The sequence below is a fragment of the Myotis brandtii genome, unplaced genomic scaffold, assembly GCF_000412655.1.
Source record: "Myotis brandtii unplaced genomic scaffold, ASM41265v1 scaffold2853, whole genome shotgun sequence".
NCBI lineage: Eukaryota > Metazoa > Chordata > Mammalia > Chiroptera > Vespertilionidae > Myotis > Myotis brandtii.
This window is the reverse complement of record NW_005360899.1, coordinates 172,706-195,303: the sequence shown is the minus strand read 5'-3', so window position 1 is coordinate 195,303 and position 22,598 is coordinate 172,706. Positions and strand designations below refer to the sequence as shown.

The 22,598-nt window shown below is 41.8% G+C and overlaps 1 protein-coding gene across 2 annotated transcripts in view; it reads right to left on the bottom strand.

Annotated features, from left to right (window-relative positions):
* Positions 1 to 8,744: 8,744 nt before the first annotated feature.
* Positions 8,745 to 22,598, bottom strand: part of EDA2R (ectodysplasin A2 receptor) — a 39,544-nt gene continuing 25,690 nt past the window's right edge. Inside the window, exons 2-7 of one of the 2 annotated variants that reach the window (XM_014541989.1) lie at positions 16,972 to 17,150; positions 16,346 to 16,431; positions 14,289 to 14,454; positions 12,559 to 12,587; positions 11,341 to 11,368; positions 10,848 to 11,193 (exon numbers count right to left, since the gene is read on the bottom strand). In XM_014541989.1, the coding sequence (XP_014397475.1) occupies positions 10,848 to 11,193; positions 11,341 to 11,368; positions 12,559 to 12,587; positions 14,289 to 14,454; positions 16,346 to 16,431; positions 16,972 to 17,150 (834 nt within the window). Of the gene's footprint in view, positions 9,230 to 10,780; positions 11,194 to 11,340; positions 11,369 to 12,558; positions 12,588 to 14,288; positions 14,455 to 16,345; positions 16,432 to 16,971; positions 17,151 to 22,598 lie in introns of those variants that run through there. The other variant, XM_005869072.2, reaches the window with a different exon arrangement.

The following is a 22,598-nucleotide window of genomic DNA, read 5'->3' as shown; positions in this document are numbered from 1 at the left end:
GCAGTAATGGCAGTATAGCCTCCTGGGAGGGCATGAGGAGATCAGACCATTTTGCAGCTGGAGAAGGCAAAGATCATCCGGCCCACACACAGCCCCTACAATGCTTCAATATGGCCTGTGAAGAAACCAGTGGGCACCTGGCGAATGACTGTGGGTTACAGAGAACTGAATAAAGTGACTCCCCCATTACATTCCGCAGTACCAACTGTAACGGACTTGATGGACTATTTGACTTTGTTGTTAGTGCAATATCACTATGTGGTGGATTTGGCTAATGCTTTCTTTTCCATAGATATAGCCTTGGAGAGCCAGTAGCAGTTTGCCTTACGTGGAAGGCCTACAGTGGACTTTTATTGTTCTCTCTCAAGCATATGTGCACAGCCCCACTATCTGTCATGGTCTGGTGGCCCAAGAGTTAGCCTCCTGGGGCAAGCCTCCCACAGTGACAATGTTTCACTATATTGATGACATCATGCTAACTTCTAATTCTCTTGCAGATTTGAATGCAGCTTCCAGTACTCTTGGGGATGGGTGGTGAATGACTGCAAGGTCCAGGGACCTGGCTTGTCTATCAAATTCTTGGGAGTTGTCTGGTCGTGTAAGACCAAGGTGATACCCGAAGCAGTCATTGACAAAATGCAGGCTTTTCCCCATCCTACAACAGTGAAAGTTACAGATGTCTTTTGGGGTATTAGAGATTATTCATTCCCCACCTGACACAATTGTTGTCACCCTTGTACCAGTTGTGTAGGAAGGGAACTATGTGGGACTGAACTCCAGAGGGTAAGGAGGCCTTTCTTGCTGCTAAGAGGGTGGTAGCCCAAGCCCAGATCTTACAGGTTGTAGACCCAACACAACCATTCCAGCTGGACATGATTGTGGTCTGTGGCAACAGCATGGGCAGAGAAGGGTGCCCATTGGGTTCTGGTATCAGCTGTGGAAGGGGGCTGAGAGTCAGTACTCCCTCATTGAGAAGCAGTTGACAGCCACTTATGCGGTCTTGCAGGCCTGTGAGGTAATCACGGCACAAAGTAAGGTGCTCGTAAAGATTGCCTATCCTATAGCTAGTTGGCTTAGGTCCTAGGTGACCATGCCCATGTTGGGAGTGGTACACACCCCAACTTTAGCAAAGAGGGGTGCCTATTTAGAACAGAGGCAGCATTGAGTACCAGCCCTCTGTCACAGGAATTGCAAACCCTGTTGGGCCCTATGACATATGAGACCCTGTCAAGGGAGGAGGCTCTTATGGAGGAGAAGGTACTCCCTAGCCCGTTCCATGAGGGGGGACCACCCTTCCCAGAGATCATGTGGTACATGGATGGGTCATGTAAGGGGAATCCTGCTACATGGATGGCAGTGGCTGTCCATTTGGATACAGATGAACTGTGGTTTGACTCTGATATTGGGTAAAGTAGCCAATGGACTGAACTAAGAGCAGTCTGGATGGTTTTGATAAAGGAGCCTGGCCATTAGGCAATTGGTACAGACATCTGGCCTGTCTTTAAAGGCTTCATTTGATGGTTGCCACAATGGCACAAGCAGCAGTGGCTGATAGTACATTGTCCCGTGTGGGGACAGGAAATGTGGAAGGATATATGGGAAGTAGGTACTTCCAAAGAAGCAATAATATATCATTTGAGTGGCCATCGACTGCTGTTAGCTCCTGGGAATGATGAGGCATATGCCTTGGCAAGGGTCTGGGAGGTAGTACCTTCCCCTGAAGATCGGCCTTGGTGGCTCCATCGGAAATTGGGGCACGTGGGACCACAAACAATGATGCAGGTGGCTAAGAAATGGAGCCTGGCCCTATCCATGGGGGAAGCCCTCGCTGCAGTACAAGGTTGTCCCCGCTGTGCTCAGGCACACCCCCGTCAATATGGCCTCCAGGAAAAGGAGGGCCATGTCCTCAAAGGAGGACCTCTCTCTGCAATATTGGCAGTGAATTTCATTGGGCCTCTCCCTCCAGACCAGGGTTTTAAGTATGTCCTGATGGCTGTGGATACTGCCACTGACCTCCTCTTCGCTTACCCTGCAAAGGAAGCTGCCCAACAGACAGTTGTCCAGGGCTTGGAACACTTGGGGGCCACTTATGGGCTACCCCTTAGCATAGCAACTGATAACGGAACCCATTTCATATGGAAAGAGGTACAGAGCTGGGCCAAGGCCCAGGACATAGCTTGGCAGTTTCATGTTCCATATTGTCCCCAAGCTGCTGGGATGATTGAACGGTATAACAGCCTGTTGAAAGACAAGCTCCATCTAGGGGTGGACCCACCTAGCCTAAAAGGTTGGGCTAGACCAGTGATGGCGAACCTGACACGCGAACTCATTTTTTTGGTTGATTTTTCTTTGTTAAATGGCATTTCAATATATAAAATAAATATCAAAAATATAAGTCTTTGTTTTACTATGGTTGCAAATATCAAAAAACTTCTATATGTGACACGGCACCAGAGTTAAGTTAGGGTTTTTCAAAATGCTGACATGCCAAGCTCAAAAGGTTCGCCATCACTGGGCTAGACGTTTGGATACGGCCATCCAATTGCTGAAGGAGTAGCCCAGGAAGACAGGTGCCTCCCCTTTAGAGTTAATGATGCAGAGGTATCCTCAGATGCTGCACATGCAGGTGAAAACAACACATGAACTGTTGCACCCTAAGGTACACCCACCTAGAACTTTGCAGCTGCCTACACCTGCCCACCTGGCAGAGGGGGAAGAGGCAGTGTGGACCTGCCCATGGACTGTTACTAGGGAAGGGCCCTGGGTAGCCCTTCTATCCCCTTGGGGAAGTGAGTATGATTACAAGTTACAGTTGCACCCCTTAATCCAGCCCTGTCCTCTAACTGCAAATCCAAACCAGTAAGCACAGGAAAGGAACATTGTTAAAACGGACTTATGCTATTGCTCTCTGGCCAGTGCCCAGATTTCCCATTGCTTCCCCTGTGATGCCGGGCCCCTATGAAGGGGGAGATCTTGTTTGGTATCACCAGCCAGGTCGTCCTCTGATTCTAGCCACAGTGCCATCTAGAGGAGACACAGTTGCTTGTATCTTGCCAGAAGGCCCTGATCTCCATATGATGGTCTCAGTTTCTCTTTTGTCTCTTCGACCAGGGTGAACTTGGCTAACAGCGTAGTGTTGTGGGCACACACCTATGCTCAAGTACACAATGTCTCCCATTGTTGGGTGTACACAGAAATTCCCCCAGGATCAGCCGGAGGATTCCCATGGCGCATCCACCCTGCTACCACTGCCAATTGGACATGGCTAGCTGACCAGGACTTCGGCAACGCCTCCTGGGACCCAGTGCACCAAGTTACAGAGACTCTGATCCAGCAGGACCACGGCAATACCCGCCCCTTTATTGGTTATGCAGTGTGGAATGTTTGGGGGGTGGCTGTTAGGAGAGCAAGTAGAATTAAGAGAGCTTGCAGACAGGTGTGTGGAGCAGCAGCAATGCTGGCTGCCTCCAGACTTGTGTTGGCTGGCTGCCTCCAGACTTGTGCCGTAATGTAGCTACTAATGTCGAGGTCCAGAAACCCTGGAATGGAAAGCATTATAATGGCACAAAGCTTGTAGATATGATAATGCCAGGATACTTATGGAAGGTATGGCTGGCCCTACCTTCTAGCAAATTGGTCAGGTCGATATACCTGGGGAAGGCCCTACATCCGTGGGTAAATTCTTAAGACTTTAGGAAAGATTCCCCATAACTGGGGCTCAGTTTGCCACCAGTGGCATTATGTTAAACAGATTCCCTGGTGGTTTGCCCCTTAATTGTGTTCCTTCCTATAGGAGAAACAATTAGGGTAGAATTAGAAGTGATAATTTTAGCCAAGCATACAGCTAAAACTTTGAATCAGACCTGGCAAGCCCTTACTTTAATGATGGATGAAACCACGCAGATGCGTGGTACTGCAGAATAGAGTGGCACTAGATTTGTTAACTGCTGCACGGGGGTGGGGGGTGGGGGCGGTAGGGACTTGTGCTGTCCTACGTGTAGAATGCTGTACATATATACCTAACAATCAAGAGAATGTAACCAGTGCCCTGGAAGAGATAGACAAGGAAGTACAGGCTACACAAGCCCTGTCCCATGACCCCCTCCAAGCTTGGTGGGATGGACTGTCAGAAGCATGGCACTGGGCATTTGTGAGTATTGCTATTGGAGCCGGAGTACTGCTTATATCATGCTGTAGTTTGTATTGCTGTTGTGGGCTCTGTGCCCAAGGTGCTAGCATATGGACTAGCACCCCCATAGTAACCATAGAAACCATCCAGTGTAAGGGGCGGAGTGTGGGGCCCTGTCTAAGTATACACCAGATGATTCAAGGCCGCTCTAAGCATGAGCTAATCAGGGGCACTCAAGGTTAGATACTTTATGCTGGTGCAAGGTTGCCGCAAGTCTTACACTGCACAGACACACCTTTCTGTAGTTATTGTTTGGCAAAGTGCCTTCTTTGTTTGAGCTTGTTTGAGCATATATATAAGCTGTCACTGACCAGCTTGCTATGGCTGCTTTTGTGTGGAATAAAGCATGTCCCATTTGCCTGCCTGTACATGCCTGTTTTTCCAATTTCCCTCACCGAGGAGGGTCAAGTCCCTGGCTGAAGAGCTAGCACCCGACATGCCCCCAGTTCCACTATTATAACTCTACCATCTTAACATAGTTGTTAGGAGAGGTCTTGAGCAATGGAGAAAGCTCTGTGCTAGGAATCAGGACACCTGGGCCAGACTGACCTCTGGCTTGACAAGCCATGTATCTAATATGAGCTGTATTCCTCTTCTTTAAAAGGGATATAGTAACCCTTGATTCCAGGGATTGTGTGTATGAAATGAGACTATGTGTATAAGAGAGCTTTTAAATTATAAAGTCTAGAGCAGGCAGTGAAAAGGGAAGGCTGACTGTGTCATTTTATCATTATATTATTGTTATTATTACTGTGTTACAATCACTATTTTTTCCCATAGAGCAGCAGTATTAGACTTGGGCTTGAACCACTGCCAGGAACATTGTGATATTTGAACACCTAAGGCCTGCTCAAGTTGAATCATCTGTTTGGATACTAGTTTTTATCCTATCAGAAGGTGTATACATGACTAATTAAAACCAGTGAGATAAGAATAAACCCTTGGCTGACACATATTTGCTAAAACATATGTGAGACCAGGCTGCTTGATGCAGACTTGTAATTCAGTTGTTTCTAATCCCCAGTCAAGTACAATGGGCATTTCAACTTTCTCTTGGGGTGTTTTTAGCACCCTGATCAATGGGTTGCCCCAAGGATCCCTAATCAGCATTTATAGAGAAACTGTCCCCAAAGATGCATTTAATATGATCATTAAAGCAGAGGTCTTGCTTAGAGAGCATTCCTTTTCCAGGGCCAGGACCTTGTGATGGCCCATGTACTTAATTAACCAATGGGTAACTTGTGGGAAAGGAACTAGCTATACAGGCTCCAGAAAATCAACCAAATAATAAAAAGAATACAGCCTCCATAGAGCTTGTTTTTCCCTGGTATTGGGATGTATAGGTAGGAGCTAAAGCCAAAACACTTCAGAAATAATCAAATAGAAAGTGGTAGTGGAGAACTGGGATCCAATTAACATGTCAATATAAATAAGAAATGGAGCTCCTTTCTTCACCCCACTCACTGCCCCTAAATGGATTAGGGGGTATCTTTGGGGGACGGTGGAAAGGTAGTTTGCAGAAATCATGCCCCGGTGGGAAGGTCACCTTGGCTCAGAATTGTTCTGTAAGGTTCCAAGAGAGCAAAATCAGCCCTGTTCCCTGCTGGAGGTAGAGAGTTATAGCACTTCAAAGAAAGGGTTGAGGTCCAGGAGATCCACAAGGAAGTTGATTGCCCTGCCCTATGCTGCAATGCAGGACCATTGCTCTTTAAACATGCATAAGACCTTCTAGCTGACCCAGGGAGCACAGTGTGTCTAGACTCTAGAGGGACCTGAAAGAAGGCAGAGGAAACCTTATAGGTTATACAAGGTAAGAGATACAGGGAGAGAAAAAGCAAAAACAAAACAAAACAAAACAAAACAAAACAAAACAAAACAAAAAACAAAGAAAGCAAAGTCCTTTCCATCCCGCAGGTGACATGATGTGCTATCTTTCAATGGAAGACTTCCTCATCAACACTTAACTATGGGTCAGCTGCTTGTCCTGGTAGTGGGGATTAACTATCTAATCAATATCCTAAGTCTCTTTCCTATTTTTGTGTGCTCCTTAGTGATGTTTTGAGAGTTATTTAGACAGTAAAGAAAAATAACCAGTGCCCTCCAACACCCCTGCCTATCCCTATGCCATACCAAGAGCAGTGTGTGCTCTACTCTTCCTTCCTAGTCTCTACTATCAGCTATGGAATCCATATTTTGCTCTAGGGGTGGGTATGTGGGGCAGGCTGCCTCTCCCAAATATGAACTGCTTTGCATAAGTTACTATTCATATCTGGACCTCAGTTTCCTGTTCTTTAAAATAGGCAAAATGTATGAATAAACTTTTTTAAAAATATATTTTATTGATTTTTTACAGAGAGGAAGGGAGAGGGATAGAGAGTGAGAAACATCAATGAAAGAGAAACATCGATCAGCTGCCTCCTGCACACCCCCTACTGGGGATGTGCCCGCAACCAAGGTACATGCCCTTGACTGGAATTGAACCTAGGACCTTTCAGTCCGCAGGCCAACGCTCTATCCACTGAGTCAAACCGGTCAGGGCTGAATAAAGTTTTATAGACTGTAAAGCACTGAAGTATTATAATTGACAGATCTGCTTAAATAACAGCTGGGAGAGACTTTTAGAGAACGGATAATTTCCCCCTATGTACTTACAAATAAAGTTAAAGTCTCAAGTCTTCCTCAAACCAAGATCGGAGATTCTTAAATTGAATTGGAGTGTAGCAGGGTAGGAGTCAAGTTGGATGAATGCTCCTACTGGCTCCAGCCTTTATCTTTTCTTTTCACACCCCAGGGGCAAAGAAGAGAGGTAGACAAGTAGAAAGAGTATTATCTAACCTTGCAGCCCTTCTTTTTGACCTCTTGTGAGTCAGCGCTGAACAGAAAGTCTCCTAGCTTCCCACGGGGGTCAGATCTTGCAGAGAATGTACATCCAGGTTGACTGCAAGATGTGTGGGAGAGCTGGTGGGAAAGGGTAAGGATAGTCTTGGTATGATGGGAAAAGACATTACTTTATTCCAGTGGTTCTCAACCTTCCTAATGCCGAGACCCTTTAATACAGTTCCTCATGTTGTGGTGACCCCCAACCATAAAATTATTTTCGTTGCTACTTCATAACTGTAATTTTGCTACTGTTATGAATCGTAATGTAAATAGCTGATATGCAGGATGTATTTTCATTGTTTGAAACCCACAGGTTGAGAACCACTGCTTCACATTTAGGCATAACAACCTTATTTGTCTCCACCATCCTTCTTTCCAAAGAGAGTTGTTTTCTGGAACAGATATGCCAGAAAACCAAAATACTCCTACTCCAAAACACTGTCTTCCAGAAAATGAAGATTTCAAGGTATTGGAGATCCCCCTAGCTTTGCTATTTACCCCTACATCACTAAGTAGTTAAGGCCAGTCATTTTTCATCTTTCACCTGTAAACTGGGAATTGTAACCCTTGCCTTGCCCACCTTATTGTCAGTGTAAAGATCTAATAAGATGATGGCTGTGAAGGTACATTGAAAACTGTAAAGTGCAGCATCCATATACATGTAGGAAATTGCAGTCTTCCCATCCCAGGATAACAATCCCCTCTCTCCAGTGATGTTTTCTTACAAATTAAGTCACATCCAGCATTCTGGACTATATAGGCTGCTTCCAAACAACGGAGATGGTTGCTTCATTCAATTGAACACATTTTCCTTCCAAATATGATCCACTGTGAGGGAGTGGGCATCAGTCCAATAACCCATTACGGACATATGGTTGACTTAAAAAAACAATCCATGGTGCCTACATCTGAGCCCTGAAGTTCTCTATGAAATAAGTCATGGGAAAAGAGTTCCATTATTTTATTCTTAGAAGCATGTAAAACCGGTGATGAGGGATTTGAAATTGATTGTTTTTCTCTAAACCAAGAAAACATTAATGGTCTTTTTAAAAAATTCCTCACTTGAGGATATTTTTTGCATTGCTTTCTAGAGAAAATAGAAGGGAGAGGGGGAGGGGGAGAGAGAGAAATATCTATGTGAGAGACACATCCATTGGTTGCCTCCCACACATGCCCCAAGTGGAGCCGGGGATTGAACCTGAAACCCAGGTATGTGCCCTTAACTGGGAATTGAACCTATGACCATTTGGTGTGCAGGCTGACACTCCAACCACTTGACCACATCAGCCAGGGCACCCTACGATCAGGCTTCATTGAGAGGCTTAGGTTCTCAGTGTCCCCCCTAGATCTCAGGAACTTCACTGTAACCCCCCAAATTAAAGCTCTGAGCTCTGAATTTGGCCCAGGGAATCAAGAAACTCAACCTTAACCTTTAAAAGACCAGTCACCAGGAAGGAACAAAAGAGGCAAGAGTTGAAGATAAGTAAAAATAAAAGGAACTACTATTTTAAAGATCAAAAGGACACTTAGTTGAGTTAACTCCCCACTAAAGAAGAGTAGATACCTATATATGGGATGGAAGACTCTGGCAAATGGGCTAACTCCAAAGCTGTCACAGTAACAGAAATCTAGAAGATGAATGGGGAATCAAAATGCCAGGCCTCTCCCAAGATACATGTAGGTGTGTGTGTGTGTGTGTGTGTGTGTGTTAAGGAGAGGGTCAGTGCAGAGGATCTAAAAGGGGAAGGATTTGATTTTTGTCCATAAAGTGCTAGGTAGATGTATCAATAGAGTACTGAGAGGCCATTCCTTCAGGTCCACCTGATCAAAGATGTACTCAGTAAAACTCTACAAAATTAATTCTCAGCACCTTCCCTCTTCTCTATAATCAAGCTGAGCTAGGAACATGTTTTGTAGACCCATGGCTATGGAATCCAGCTCTCCAGTCTAGCTAGAATAGTTAAGCAAGAAATGCTGTAGATCAGTCTTGGGAAAATGGTGAAGAATCAATTCTCTGGTAGGAGGGGATAAGATATACCCCATCTGTAGAGTACTAGCTGTTGAGGACACCACATTCCAGGCCCTGCTGCTGTGGTATAGAAATAAGGCAGGAGAGTCCAGGGAGAATGACTGGGCAAGGCTGCCAGGAGCCCAAGAGACCTAGGGAAGGAGCAGAGCAAGTTAGAAAACTGTGGGTGCAATCTTGCTAGCTTCCTCCCCAAATAAAAACTATCTAGCATGCTTTAGGCCAATAGTTTAGGCTTCAATAACAGAAATACATCACCTAGCTGGGAGATGATAGTCTATTCTACACTGGTGAGACCATTCCTTTTGAAACTGGGTTCAGCTCTAAGTTGCACATACTTTAGAGGAACCCAAAGTGGTACTTTCCAGAGAGGAGATGCTATCTCCAGACTTTATCAGGGCTATCACAAGGCAGAAAAAGCAAATGAGTTCTGTGCAGTCCAAGGAACAGAACCAGGACCCAATGGTGGTTACTACAGGAGACAGAAAGTTTTTCTTCCTGTTGAGTTCAAATCCACCAATCATAGTTGCAATACACATTGAGCAGTAAGTGCTACTCTTACTGACACTGAAAATATGTGAGTAAGGATGACAAAGAAACTTGGTGGAATATTATAAAAGGGACTCATGCATGGATTGGAGGACTTGAAGGATAGGTTGGACTTGACTGTTTTGATAGTAGTTTTGGCATTCATCCACATATCGTTCACATTTTCTCAGGTAGGATGTAGGGAGGAGCATGTAATTGAAGGACCTGGACAATATCTTAGGTGGAGAAATGTAGAATGGGTAGTGAAAGGTAGCTAGTTAGTTGAAAAGTAGGAATATACCCACCATCCTGCCTCACACTGCCTCATTCTCCTTAAGCCTTTGAGAAAGCAACATTGTCTATGGAATAGTTGCATTGATAGAGTTGGAAAAGCTCTGTATTGTAGCCCCAAAACAGGGCTTGAGCTTAGTTCTGCAACAGATTTGCTCTATGACTGATTTTGAGCAAATCACTTTCCCTTTCTGTGTCTCAGTCCCTGCTTCTATAAAATAAGGCTAACAAACCCCAACCTGCTTACAATAAAGGGATGTTTTAAATATGAGTTTAGTGGATATGAATGACTGTGTAGATTGTGGCTGGGAGTGGGGAAAGGAAAGAAAAACTAACATAGTTTAAACATCTCTAATGCATCAAATACTATAAAAGGCACTTGCACATGCATTTCTCATTCAACACTCACAGAAGATATGAGGTGACTGATCTAAATTTTACAGATTAAGGACCTGCAGCTCAGAAAGGTAAAGAGATTTATACAGGTTCACATAGCTATTAATGGATGTAGGTAGATTTGAAATATAGGGCTCCCAGATGTCAGGCCTGTATATTTTTTCTACTGTGTCATGGTTCTTGTTTACATGGAGGGAGATCACTGAATCACTATTAGATAGTGGGACCTAAGAATCCTTGCAACAGGCCAGAATAAAGAGACAGGTGTCACATCAACCTAGTCAGTTCCTTGAAGGCCCAGAAATGTGATATCTGATTTGCTCAAATGATTAGTATTATCACTGTTGCTCTAACATCCATCCGTGATCCTAGCTTGCTGTTCCTCTACTGCTAGCCCTACTGAACAAGAGGATAATTCTTCTGGGGTGGTCCCAAACTTCTGGTCTTTCTTCCCCATATTTCCAGCTCACCTCAGTAGAGAGTTAAGGGCTGGGAACTTCAAGAGGCACATTGAGTTCCAGCCTCTCTCCAGAGCTTTCAGCTGTGTCCCCCTGCCAAGGTCTCAGCTCCAGTATAGGAGGCAGAGCTGGAAAACTTTTGCAGGTCCAGCTCTGTGCATTCGATGGGAGTGTGGACCCAGTGGGAGTGTCTTTCTGAGGCGCAGGAGGCCATGGTAAAAGATTCCTGGGTGGGGAAGCCACGAGTTGAGCTGCGGTCATCATCCAGGATGGGGTTAAATGGCTGGGTCTCAAAGATGCTTTCACTCAGTGGGGACTCAGGATTGGTCTCTTGGCCAGGTGGCATAGGGAAGAGAGATTCCTCCTCCGCTGCCTTGTCAGCCTCAAACTGCAGCGAACCTCCTGTAACTCGAAGCAGAAAGCCACTGGGTCACCCAAAGGCAGGAGCTCCTTTCAGAAGGCACCTGGTCCTGAATACAAGATAAAAAGGGTCTGGGAGCTAGCACTCTCCTTCCTTTTCCTGGGGACCAGATCACCTAACACCAGTCTGAGGTGACATTTGAGAAACATACTTAAATTGGGGTATCATATTGAGGCTACCTGATAGTGAAGCAGGGTATAGTATAATACTATAGTGAGTGAAATAAGTCAGTCAGAAAAAGACAAATATCACAGGATCTCACTTATTTGTGGAATCTAATGAACAAAATAAACAGATCAACAAAATAGGTCCAGAGGCATGGAGGCATGGAACGACTGACATATCTCAGAGGGAAGAGGGGGGGTCAAGAAGAGATAAACTAAATAATTCATATACATTGCCCATGGACACAGATAATAGTGTGGTGAAGGGATAAAGGAGTAGGGGCTTGGTGGAGGGGGAAAGAATGGGAGAAGAGGGATGTCTGCAATTCTGTCAACAATAAAAAATATATATTTGATAAAAGACTCATTTATCCAGAGAAAGAGAAAACCTTTGTGGGAAGCAGGGTTTTGACACCCAACACCATGATCTTCACCCTCTGGTGTTATGCCTGTGTGTATGTTATATGGCAAAGGCACTTAAGATAGCATTAAGAACATGGGCCTTAAAATAGAGACATTACCCTGGATTACCCAAGTGGACCAAAAGTAATTACATGTGTCCTTAAAAGTAGAAGAGGGGGCCAGAAGAAACAGAGAGAATATCAGAAAGATGAGTCATCCAAAGAACTCAACTCGTCATTGCTAGTTTTGAAAATGGAACAGGGTCATAAGCCAGAGAATGTGGGTGACCTCTAGAAACTTGGAATGACTCTCAGCTGACAGTCAACATATAAATGGGACCTCAGCCTTATAAATGCAAGGAACGGAATTCTTCCATCTTCCTGAATGATCAAGGAAACGCAGTCTCCTCTGGAGCTTCCAGAAAGGAACACAGCCCTCCCTACACCTTTATTTCAGTCTTGTGAGATTCTAAGCAGAGATTCAACTGAGCCTGCAAAACTTCTGATCTATGGAAATAGAGAGATAATAAATGGGTATCATTTTAAGCCATCAAATTTGTGGTAATTTGTTATGTCAATGATGGAAAAGTAATATATCCTTCATACCTAAGTCTGATTTGACATCAGATTACAAACTGTGAGCCTATGTGTATTTTCTTGACCTTCACATTGTGGTTGTGATTTTTACTTTTTATTAGAACTCATTGTCAGAGATTAAAACTATTTCATTTTAAAAATCCAGATATTTTGCTCTTTTGAAAAATCCAGGAGATCTTGAAATATTGAATATCCCCATATGGTAACAAATAACTGGATCTGAGTAGTAAATTCCCCTTTAGACAGGAGATGAATTCTTCAGTTTGCCACAGTCACTACTACTCTCTACTGCACCTTATATTGGATCTAATTCACATGTTAATCTCACCTATACAACCACAGTATGCTTGTAAGTCAGTGACTCCTGATAAGCACCCATCCCAATGGAAAAATTGTCTAATCCTCTTTTCCATATGGAGACCCTAAGGGAGCTGCCTGCCCTCAGTTCTTCACAGAAGGGTACTACATTATGTTGAGGACAGAGAAAAAGCATAAAAAGTTACCTATTTCTTTTCTCAGAGTCAAGAAAAGGGAGACAGGCAGATCTCAGATGGTGCCTCATCTTCCTGGGCTCTGTGGCCCAAATGCTTCATTGTCTATGTTTTGTGCCCAAGGACTGGGCAACAGCTCCTATTTTAGAAACTAACCTCTAAAGTCAAATACAGGATGATCTACCCTGAATCACAATTTCCAATGAGTAGAAGAGAGAGAAATAGAGTTTAATAAGGGTTATAAATCAACAACAGTGTTCCTCTTGTGTCCCTGAAGCCCATAAATGCTAGATTAATCTCAATTTAAGCCAGGGGTACAGCAAAACACATCTGTTAGGCTTTAGGCTTTTTGAAGATCATATGACAGGCTCTAGAGTCAAACTGACCAAGGTAGGTCTATATAAGAGGGATCTTCTCATACAAATAAAGAGAGGTAAAAGTTGTATTGCTTTGGGCCCTGCATCCAATTGACTAAAGAGGAGTCTTAAGGACCCCAATATCCTGTAAATCTTACTAAATCAACAGCAGTTTGTAGATAGCATTAAGAACATTCAGTAGCCTGTGTTCCTGTTTTAGTATCTCTCCATAGCTTTCAGTTCCCTTGATGACACATAAACTGTACTTAGCCTCAGTACCCTTGGCTGGAGTTTTAATACCCTGCCTGGTCCTGGCCAGCCATCATCCTACATCCCCTATCTTTGCCCTCAGTGATCTGGACATTCTTTCTCCATTTTTTTGGCTAATGGTTGAAGTTGTAATGAAAAAAGATCACAATGTTACCACTGATTTAAATATGACCTTCCATTTACAATTTCACATGGCTATCTCCTATGGGCTGCCAGATCTTTTTGGATATCATTATTGTCTGGGTCAAAAACGTCTAGATTTGCCAACTCCTCTGTACTCTGAGCTCTCAGCTACCAACATTTGGGTTATAACTATACTAATAATAGTTATCTGAGACTTCACCCACTCTTATTACAGTCATATCTCAAATCCAGCCAGCTTCCCTTCGTTCCTGACATGTTCCCGAGTCTATACCTATTAGTAGAAATGAAAAATTGTAAAATAACTTAAAAAACCAAGTAATCTAATTCTACCTGTCATTTTAAAGATTAGGGAGAAAGAGGCCTAAAGAAGTTAGATGACTTGCCTATAGTTATACAGTGATTCAGACGTAGACTTAGAATCTAGGTCTGCAGAATTGATTTTAATGGTTTTCCCATGCTGTTTTGTTCCTTTATGAAACTCTGTATCTTAATGAAGCAGGTCCTGTGAATGCTCAGGGTTGGTCTCAGTCATCTCTGAAGTCCCGTGCTTTCTACTGCCAGCCCCCGATACTCTACCTCTGGGGTTTTCCAGCACAGTATGTAAGGTCTACTAGCTCCCAGTCCCAGTTCCTGGTGATCATAACCTTGATTCATGTAATACTTGAAGCAGCTACACTTACCATTCTGGTGATGTCTGTTGAAGAACTGCTTGCAGTAGAGGAAGAAGAGCCCCAGGAATGCCAGAGTAAACACCATGAGCACACTGCTCACCAGTACAAGTGTGGCCTCCCGAGGGGGCACTGTGGGTACATCTGCCTTCACTAAGCTCAACCGGAAGGCACCTGTGAGACAAGAAATTGGGGGAAGTCAATCAGTGTAGGCAGTCAACAGTCACCCTAACACTGGGCCTGGACTTCCTCAGGCCATCCATCTCTCCCTAAGGCCTTTCCCTTTTAAGGCTGATAAGCTGGTTTTACTCTTTTGTGGATCAGGCAAAAATGTAAAGAATAAAGCAGAGATATTAGCATATACTACTAATATGGTATAAATTAGTACAAATATTTGAAGATGTACATAACCTACGGTCTTTCTATGTCACCTCTAGTTATATAACCTAGGAAAATGGAAACAAAGTGTTCATCCATGGGCACAGGATAAATAAATCATGATATAATCCTATGATATAATATTATATAGTATTTAAAATAACATACATGTATGGATTCATATAAATAATCCAGAGGAGAAAACAAATCAGAGAAAGAAAGTGTGTAACTTGATGTCATTTATATAAAACATTATAAAATATAAATAACAGCATATATTGTTGATAAATATGTATATACTAGAGGCCTGGTGCACAAAATTTGTGCACTGGGGGGGGGTCCCTCAGCCTGGCCTGTGCCCTCTCGAAGTCCTAGAGCCCCGTGATCAATCACCCCAAGGAGGGAAGCCCTGCCCACCCACCTCAGTGCCATAGGCTGGGTAGCCTGGGCTTCCCTCTGCAGGGCGACTATGGAGCGATGGTAGGAACCCCAACCAATCGCATCGCACCTGCCTTGGCTGGCCTGGCGCCAGTGCATATCATAGCTGGTCGTCCAGACAGTTGCTCTGCTGTTTGACTGTTCAATCGATTTGCATATTACACTTTTATTATTATAGATGTTACAAAAGAATATAAGTATTAAAACATGGGTAGAGAAATTGGAGCATCATAGTGCTCACCAATTATTCACATGCTTCCCTGGATTTCCCATTCACTCTTATACTAAGGCCATCAGAATACTTCTGGCCAATGGATGTGTGTCACTTGCAGACTGAAGTAATTAAAAGCAAGTATGCCTTCTCAATCTCTTTTCATGTCCCATTAACCTGGAAGTCACATGATGTAGATGATATAGTCACAAGATGGAGGAAGGCCTTTGCATAGTGAAAAACAAACTTTTATTGTATTAAGTCACTCAGATTGTGGAGTTTGTTACTGTAGCATAGCCTACCAGCAAGATACATACAATTTCATGATAGTGGTTGCCTCTGGGGAAGTTAGTAGATAATAGAACTCAGAGAGGATGAAAAAGGGAATTCCATTAAACCTGTGGAGTCTTCATTCTTTTAAAAATATCTGAAGTAAATATGCAAAATGTCAAGATTTATGGATGTTGTGTTACTGAGCATTTTATATTTTCTGCATTTTAAATATTTCTACATATTTGAACTATTTTATTATTTAAAAAGTCATCAATAATTTAAAAAGAATACATGAGTAGATATATAGATGGTAGATATATGAAAATGATAGGCAGATGGACAGATAAATTGATGGTGATATAAGCATAGACTAGATCCTAGTACTTCATTTAGCCTTTACTAGTCCTAAGCACTAGGGACTATTATAAACCTCATATCATCATCATCCACAAGTATACACATGTTATAATTTATAAGCTACTTTCTAAATCCATTATTTCATTAGATATAGATAGCCATCCAATAAAATATGAAAAATAATGATTGTCCTAACATATTTTTTTTCAGATGAGGGTCAACAAATTTCAATGATTTGCAGAGGGTTACACATATAATACATTGGAAAACCAGGATTCAAATCTGATTCTCTTGCCAATCTACCCTATAGGAAGAAGTATGAGGGGGGTAGTAGAAGTCTTTACTACCCTGTCTTACTGCCACCCAATGGGTTGGGGAAAGAAAAAGAGAAGAGAACTGGATACAAACATTGAACCTCAGAGGTGGGGGTCTGCTTCGTGCATGGGATGCACTCTCGGTCCTGCAGGCCTCCAATGCGTGTCTTTTGGTAGAACCTGTGGTCAGAGCAAGAAAGAGTTTCAAGGTGATCAAACAATCAATGCCCTTGGATTTGTCCTTCCTGAGACCATAGGCAGCTTTTAAGAGTCTTGTGATCCTGAAAGCCAGCACCCACCATCACCCCTCATGAATTATCTGTCTCTATGTCTTATTCAGACTCAGAGTCCCAGATACTCCACTTTTCCCTCCAATTCACCACACCCTATAGCCAAAAAGGGAATTAATATCACAAGAGAGGAGAGCACTGCTTTCACACCAACTGCTTCCTAATTTCTTTTATGTCTACAGTGAGATTTACCTTGAATGTTGGGCCTGAGCTAAACATACCAGAATGATAATAAAGTTGTTAAATACTCATCTGTGGCTGACCATGTGATAGGCACTTTATAGTGGGATCTTGGCAAGACACTGTTTTGCATTAGTGGGTGCTTACACTCGTCATGAAATGGATAGTTAGACTACTTTATCTAGGCTCTGAGAGACCTCCAAGGGCTGGAGAAGGCCCAGAACAACTTCACTTCATAGAGCAGGCTCACCTTGGAAGACAGTCCCCACAGACAGCATTAGAGGTAGCTGTGCAATTGTCCTTTTGGACACGATTGATGACAGCACAGGTGATGCAAATATGACATCTATGATGGCCCCAGCTACTTTTGTATCTGCGTGGAGGGCAGGCTGTGCAGTATGCATCTCCACCCTCTCCATAACCACAATCCTGCAGAGAAATGGGAGTCACTAACATTGCTGTACAGGAACTTGGATAGAGGATCAGCTATGGGACAAGTGGGTATTGTACAGAGTTTACAAACTGCAAGTTGCAACCCATTACCAAGTCATGAAATCAGTTTACTAGGTTACAAACAGCACTAAAAATTTGAAATAAGGCAAAATAAAATAATGATATAAAGTACCACAGTGCATAGCATACACTAAAACTAGGTACTTATATCAGTCATCATAGGCTATGTCATGCTATGGCAAAAAGCAAACTCTAAATTTCAGTGTCTTAAAAAAAAACACACCACAAAAGTTTATTTTTCACTCACACTATTTGCCTACCAGAAGTTTCCTGGGGGCTCTGCTTTACATTATTCTCATTGGGTCACCTGGGTGACAGAGGTTTCATCTTTGTGCTGCCATGATTGGAGCATCAGGGAAAAGAGAACATGGTTCTTCCCATGTCATGTTGCTCACATATCCTTGACCACACATATCACCTGATTATTAGTAACTATGAAACTAAAATAGACTGAAATTCTACAATATTCTAGAAAGCAAGGAGCTGGAGAGATTTGACGAATAGCTGTATTCACTATCTACCTCAGTATTGCTTTGTAAAATTTTACAGATAAAATCTATATAAGTATGTGTTGGCTTGTGATGAAAAATTTATTTATTACTCTTGGCAATGGTAAAAAATGTCTGAATGCCAATGGTATAGAGGAGAGATGAGTAATCCAGCTGGCTCTTGGCTGAGGTCTGGTATTGACTCAGTGTGACTCTGGCTGACCCTTCTCAATTTTGGGGAGTCATAGGAAATTCAAATAGATGGTCTATGAATGTTCTAGCTATGACATTTTAACCTAGGAACAAGGTTCCAGCCTGATATGCCATATCTCTTTCTCAAAGACACAATTCTAATTATCAATGCATATGAACTATTTGGTAGTTCTGGCAGAAACTGGCTTGTTCACCACTGCAGTTAGATGAGCCATGTGCCTAGTTTTTAGCCAATGGATTAAAATGATGTGTGTCTCTCCCAGGCCTGCTCCCCAAATGCTTGATACTTAATATATCTTTCATTTTCTTTATACTTTGATTTTCTGGTACATAGGGATACACAGGGAGATGGTGAAATCGATATATTAAAAATGACAGGATGCCAAGACAATGGAAGAGGCAGCAGCTCCAAGCTTTCATTCCTTCACAGAAACATAGAAAAGCAAGCAGAAACTGTCAGAATCAATGTTGTCATAACTCTTGGAAACAATCAAAGGTTTATATAATGAAACAAATGCTGAATCAAGAAAAAGGCAACTTATAAATGATAGGAATTTTTTTTGTGCCATTTTTACTTTCCCTTACCACAGCCCTCTCCACAGAGTATTACCAGTCCTAAGGTGGAGGCGGTCTTTACGTGGCATCAGCCTATGTTCCTAGTGTGAGATATTTATTCCTAGTTTCCAAGTGAGTTCAGCAAAGCTTATTCACAAAGTATTGTGTATGTCTGCTCCAATGTGTCTGGGGGCCACCTGAAGGACTGAGACATGGCGATCACCTCTATTTCACTCAATTCAGAATGCAGACTGACAAAGGGGTGGGCATTTGTTTTAAAAAAGTCACAAAGCAAACTAACAAACCACAGATGCCTGGGGTAACAAATAATGAGTGAACACACACAATAGACTGCCTAATCATAGGAGCTAAAACTAGGGAAGATTCTTTAGGAAATTAAGAAAGTACCCATATATATGGGGTGATTTAGAAAGGCACATGCATGCCTAGGGCAAGACACATGCGTAGAAAAGACCAGAGAAGACCCAAAGTTTACACACTGTTAAGGGCTTCTGGCAAAACACTCGAGCATCTTTAATTATGTCGGCTGAAACTCAGAGCACAGGCAGAGCCATGCCCTGGGGGCGGACCTAATCAGGAGATTGGAACACCACTCAGTTTGACCTTCCCGCCCAGTGTTAAGGGGGTGGATCTCATGATGTTGCCAGGAACTCAAGGCTCACCCAGATGTGATGTAACTTCCTGTTATTCGAGTATAAATAAATCTGCTTGCGGTGCTGATGCTCTCTGTGTCTGTCCCTCCATCAGAGGGCAGACGCCACACCCAGGCCCAGCTTTCACTCTATTTCTGTCTCAGTCTTATGTTTTTTCATTTTTCCTTAAACCTCGTCGCGTTCTATTCAAGATTTCATGAACCCCCGTGTTCTCTCTTTCTGCGCTGGTCTCGGGAAGAGAGAAACCCCCTCCAGTAACACACTGGACTAATCCATAGAGTAAGTGCAAGTTTGGCTAAGTGTTGAAGGAGTGCTTCAGCACAGAGCCAATCTCCAAAAACTGGGAATTGTGTGTGTGTGTTTATGTTGTTGATGTTGTTTAATTTTTTAACTCTTGACACTCATGAAATCTATGTCAAAATATTAGCTGAACATAATCTAAAGGAACAGAGACTTCAGTGACTACATATGGCAGTCTGCAAAAATAGTTTGAAAAACACCTCAACAATAGACTACTATATTAACAAATAAGTTTTTTAAAAGAGTATTGTGCTAAGGAAAATAAGCCAGTAACAGAAAGACAAATAACATATGATTTCACTTATATGTGGAATCTAATGAATAAACAAACAGACAAAATAAAAAAAGACTTATAGATAAAAAGAACAGACTGACAGCTTACAGAGGGGGGGAGTTGGGTATTGGGTAAAAAAGGTGAAGAGATTAAGCAAAAAAAAACATATTCATAGACACAGACAACAGTATGATGATTACCGAAGGAAAGGGCGGTGGGGAGAGATAATAACAAAATAGCAGAAATTGGTTTTAACATATCAATAATTACCTTAAATATAAATGGTTTATGTACACCAATTAAAAGTAGAGATTTGCATATTGGGTAAAAATAAATAGTCACAGATTGTCTTCAATAATAATTACTTAAATGAATAGATGAATCATTTCTTAAAAATAAAAAGAAACAAATTACCATAAAATATTATATTGAGAATCCTCTTTCCTAATTAGGAGGTAAAGTAAATTCTTCCAAATAATCAAAGCCCCCAAAATTCTTTAGCTAGTAACTGGTTTTATAACCAGAAAAACATTGATCTTTTTAAATTAATTTTACCAAGCTAGCACAATTATGATACACATTTTGATGTTTGTAGTGTTATAAGAGCATTTATTTATTATAAGTAAAATATTAATTTATAAAATATAATAGGGTATTTAAACCAAAATTACAATCAATAATGTTTTTCCTGGGAATGTAAGATATTTTAATTTTTGTAATATGATAATGTATGTCATCAAATTAATATGTCAAATGGAAAATATATGAAATAGTCAAAAGATGATAAAATGAAACAAAATTCAAAACAAATCTGATTTTTAAATTTTTATACTTTATATAAATTATTTTTAAAATGCTCTTTATTGTGCTACATGCTTGTCTACTCAGCTGCCTTATATGAGTCAAGAATGAACTATAAAAAATGAGTAAAACAGAAAAGCAATCAATAAGAAACAATTCATAAAATTGGAAGTGCAAATAGACAAATAAATACAACAATGTTTGGATTTTTCTCTAGCATAGAATGAAAAAAATTCATAAAGTTCTTATAAATTAGTAATTTAATGTTACAAAGGGAGGCATAAAATTAATAGATGACAAAAACATGCATTATTCATGTGTGATTAAGCATCTGAAATTTAAGAATTCCATGCATTGTTGAAAATAAATGTCATTTCAATGAAAATTAGTAAAAAATAAGAAGTGTTGGCCCTGGCTGAGTAGCTTAGTTGGTTAGAGTGTCATCCCTGTGGGTTCAATCCCTGGTCAGGCCACATAAAATCATCAGTGTATGAATGCATAAACAAGTGGAACAACAAATCTTTCTCTTTTTCTCCCTCTCTCTCTAAAATAAAAAAATAAAAAATGTTATTTGCTAATATATTTCAAAAATCTTAAAGCTGTATGCATTACATAGCTCAATAATTATACTTCTATAAATATGTCCTGAGAAAATAATTTTGATTTTTCTGCAAATAGTTATTTGCATTGATGTTTACAATTCATATGAATGCACTTTAAAACAAAATAAAAGTAACTATAAAAACAAAGGTGTGTCAGATTCCGTTAGCTGCTTATTCAAAATTCACTATTCATTTTTTCCTCCCTTACTAACAGAACATTGATTTCATTCTGGGTGACAAGGTGACCAGCCAAAAAATTGGTTCTTCATTGGTCTTAGTCAATCATGGAAATCCCATTTCTATTTGTCAGGTACTCATTTACTAGCTTCCATTGCAGTATAAAGATACTTAAAGCATGCAGTTCTGATCCATAAGATATAAGTGGAAATCTCTGGGAGTTCTAGGAAAATCCTTCTTCTCTAATAAAAGTCAAGCTACTTTTCCCCTGAACTTTCTTCCTGACTTTGACTATAGTGTGAATATGTGATGTTTTGGGTTGTGGCAACCAAGAGGCCACAAGCATGAGGACAAAACAGCAAGGTGCCCATGATGAAGGATAAAAAGAACCTTCACAAAGTTGTTGATCTGCCCAACTAACCACAAAGCTCTCTGCCTCCAAACTTCATTAAATAAATAAATGTGCTATGGTTCAAGCTGTTAAGTTTTATGTTACTTTTAACTTAGTACATCCAAATTGAGTCAGTGATGAACTAATTTGCCCAAAGGAAAGCTGGGACTCAAATCCAGGTGTATCTGGTTTATTTTTACTGAACCATTCTGACTTTGAGAAAGTCACTTATCCTCGTCTTTGAATCTTAGTTTCCTCATCTAAAACCTATGAGGTTGATAATGCCATCTTGGTGAGTCTGAGAGCCAAATGAAATGATGCACATGAGAGATCATTACAAGGTATAGACTGCCAAATAAGTATAAGCTATCTACACTAATAAAAGACAAAGATGCTAATTGACCATACCTTTGTTATGCCCCAAGCCACATCCACCAGCCAATCAGAGCAACTATATGCAAATTAACCCAATCAAGATGGGCAGCCATGGAGCTGGAGCAAGCAGGAGGCTTGGTTGCCCGGGTGATGGAGGAAGCCAAGCTTCCCGCCTGCCCTGAGCTGGCTGTGGCCTCTGCTCATGGCAACAAAGTTTCAATTATAGAAGACAAATAAATCCCAGATACCTTCTTCCAGCCAGCCTCCACTGGGAGTTTTGGTGGCTGGGGGTCGTGGCCAGGCTGCAAACAGCCATCAGCCCCTCACCCAGGCTGGCCAGGCACCCCAGTGGGGACCCCCACCCTGATCCGGGACACCCTTCAGGGCAAACCAGCCGGCCCTCACCCATGCACCAGGCCTCTATCCTATATAATAAAAGGGTAATATGCAAACTGACCCTAACAGCAGAATGACTGGGAATGACTGGTCACTATGACACACACTGACCACCAGG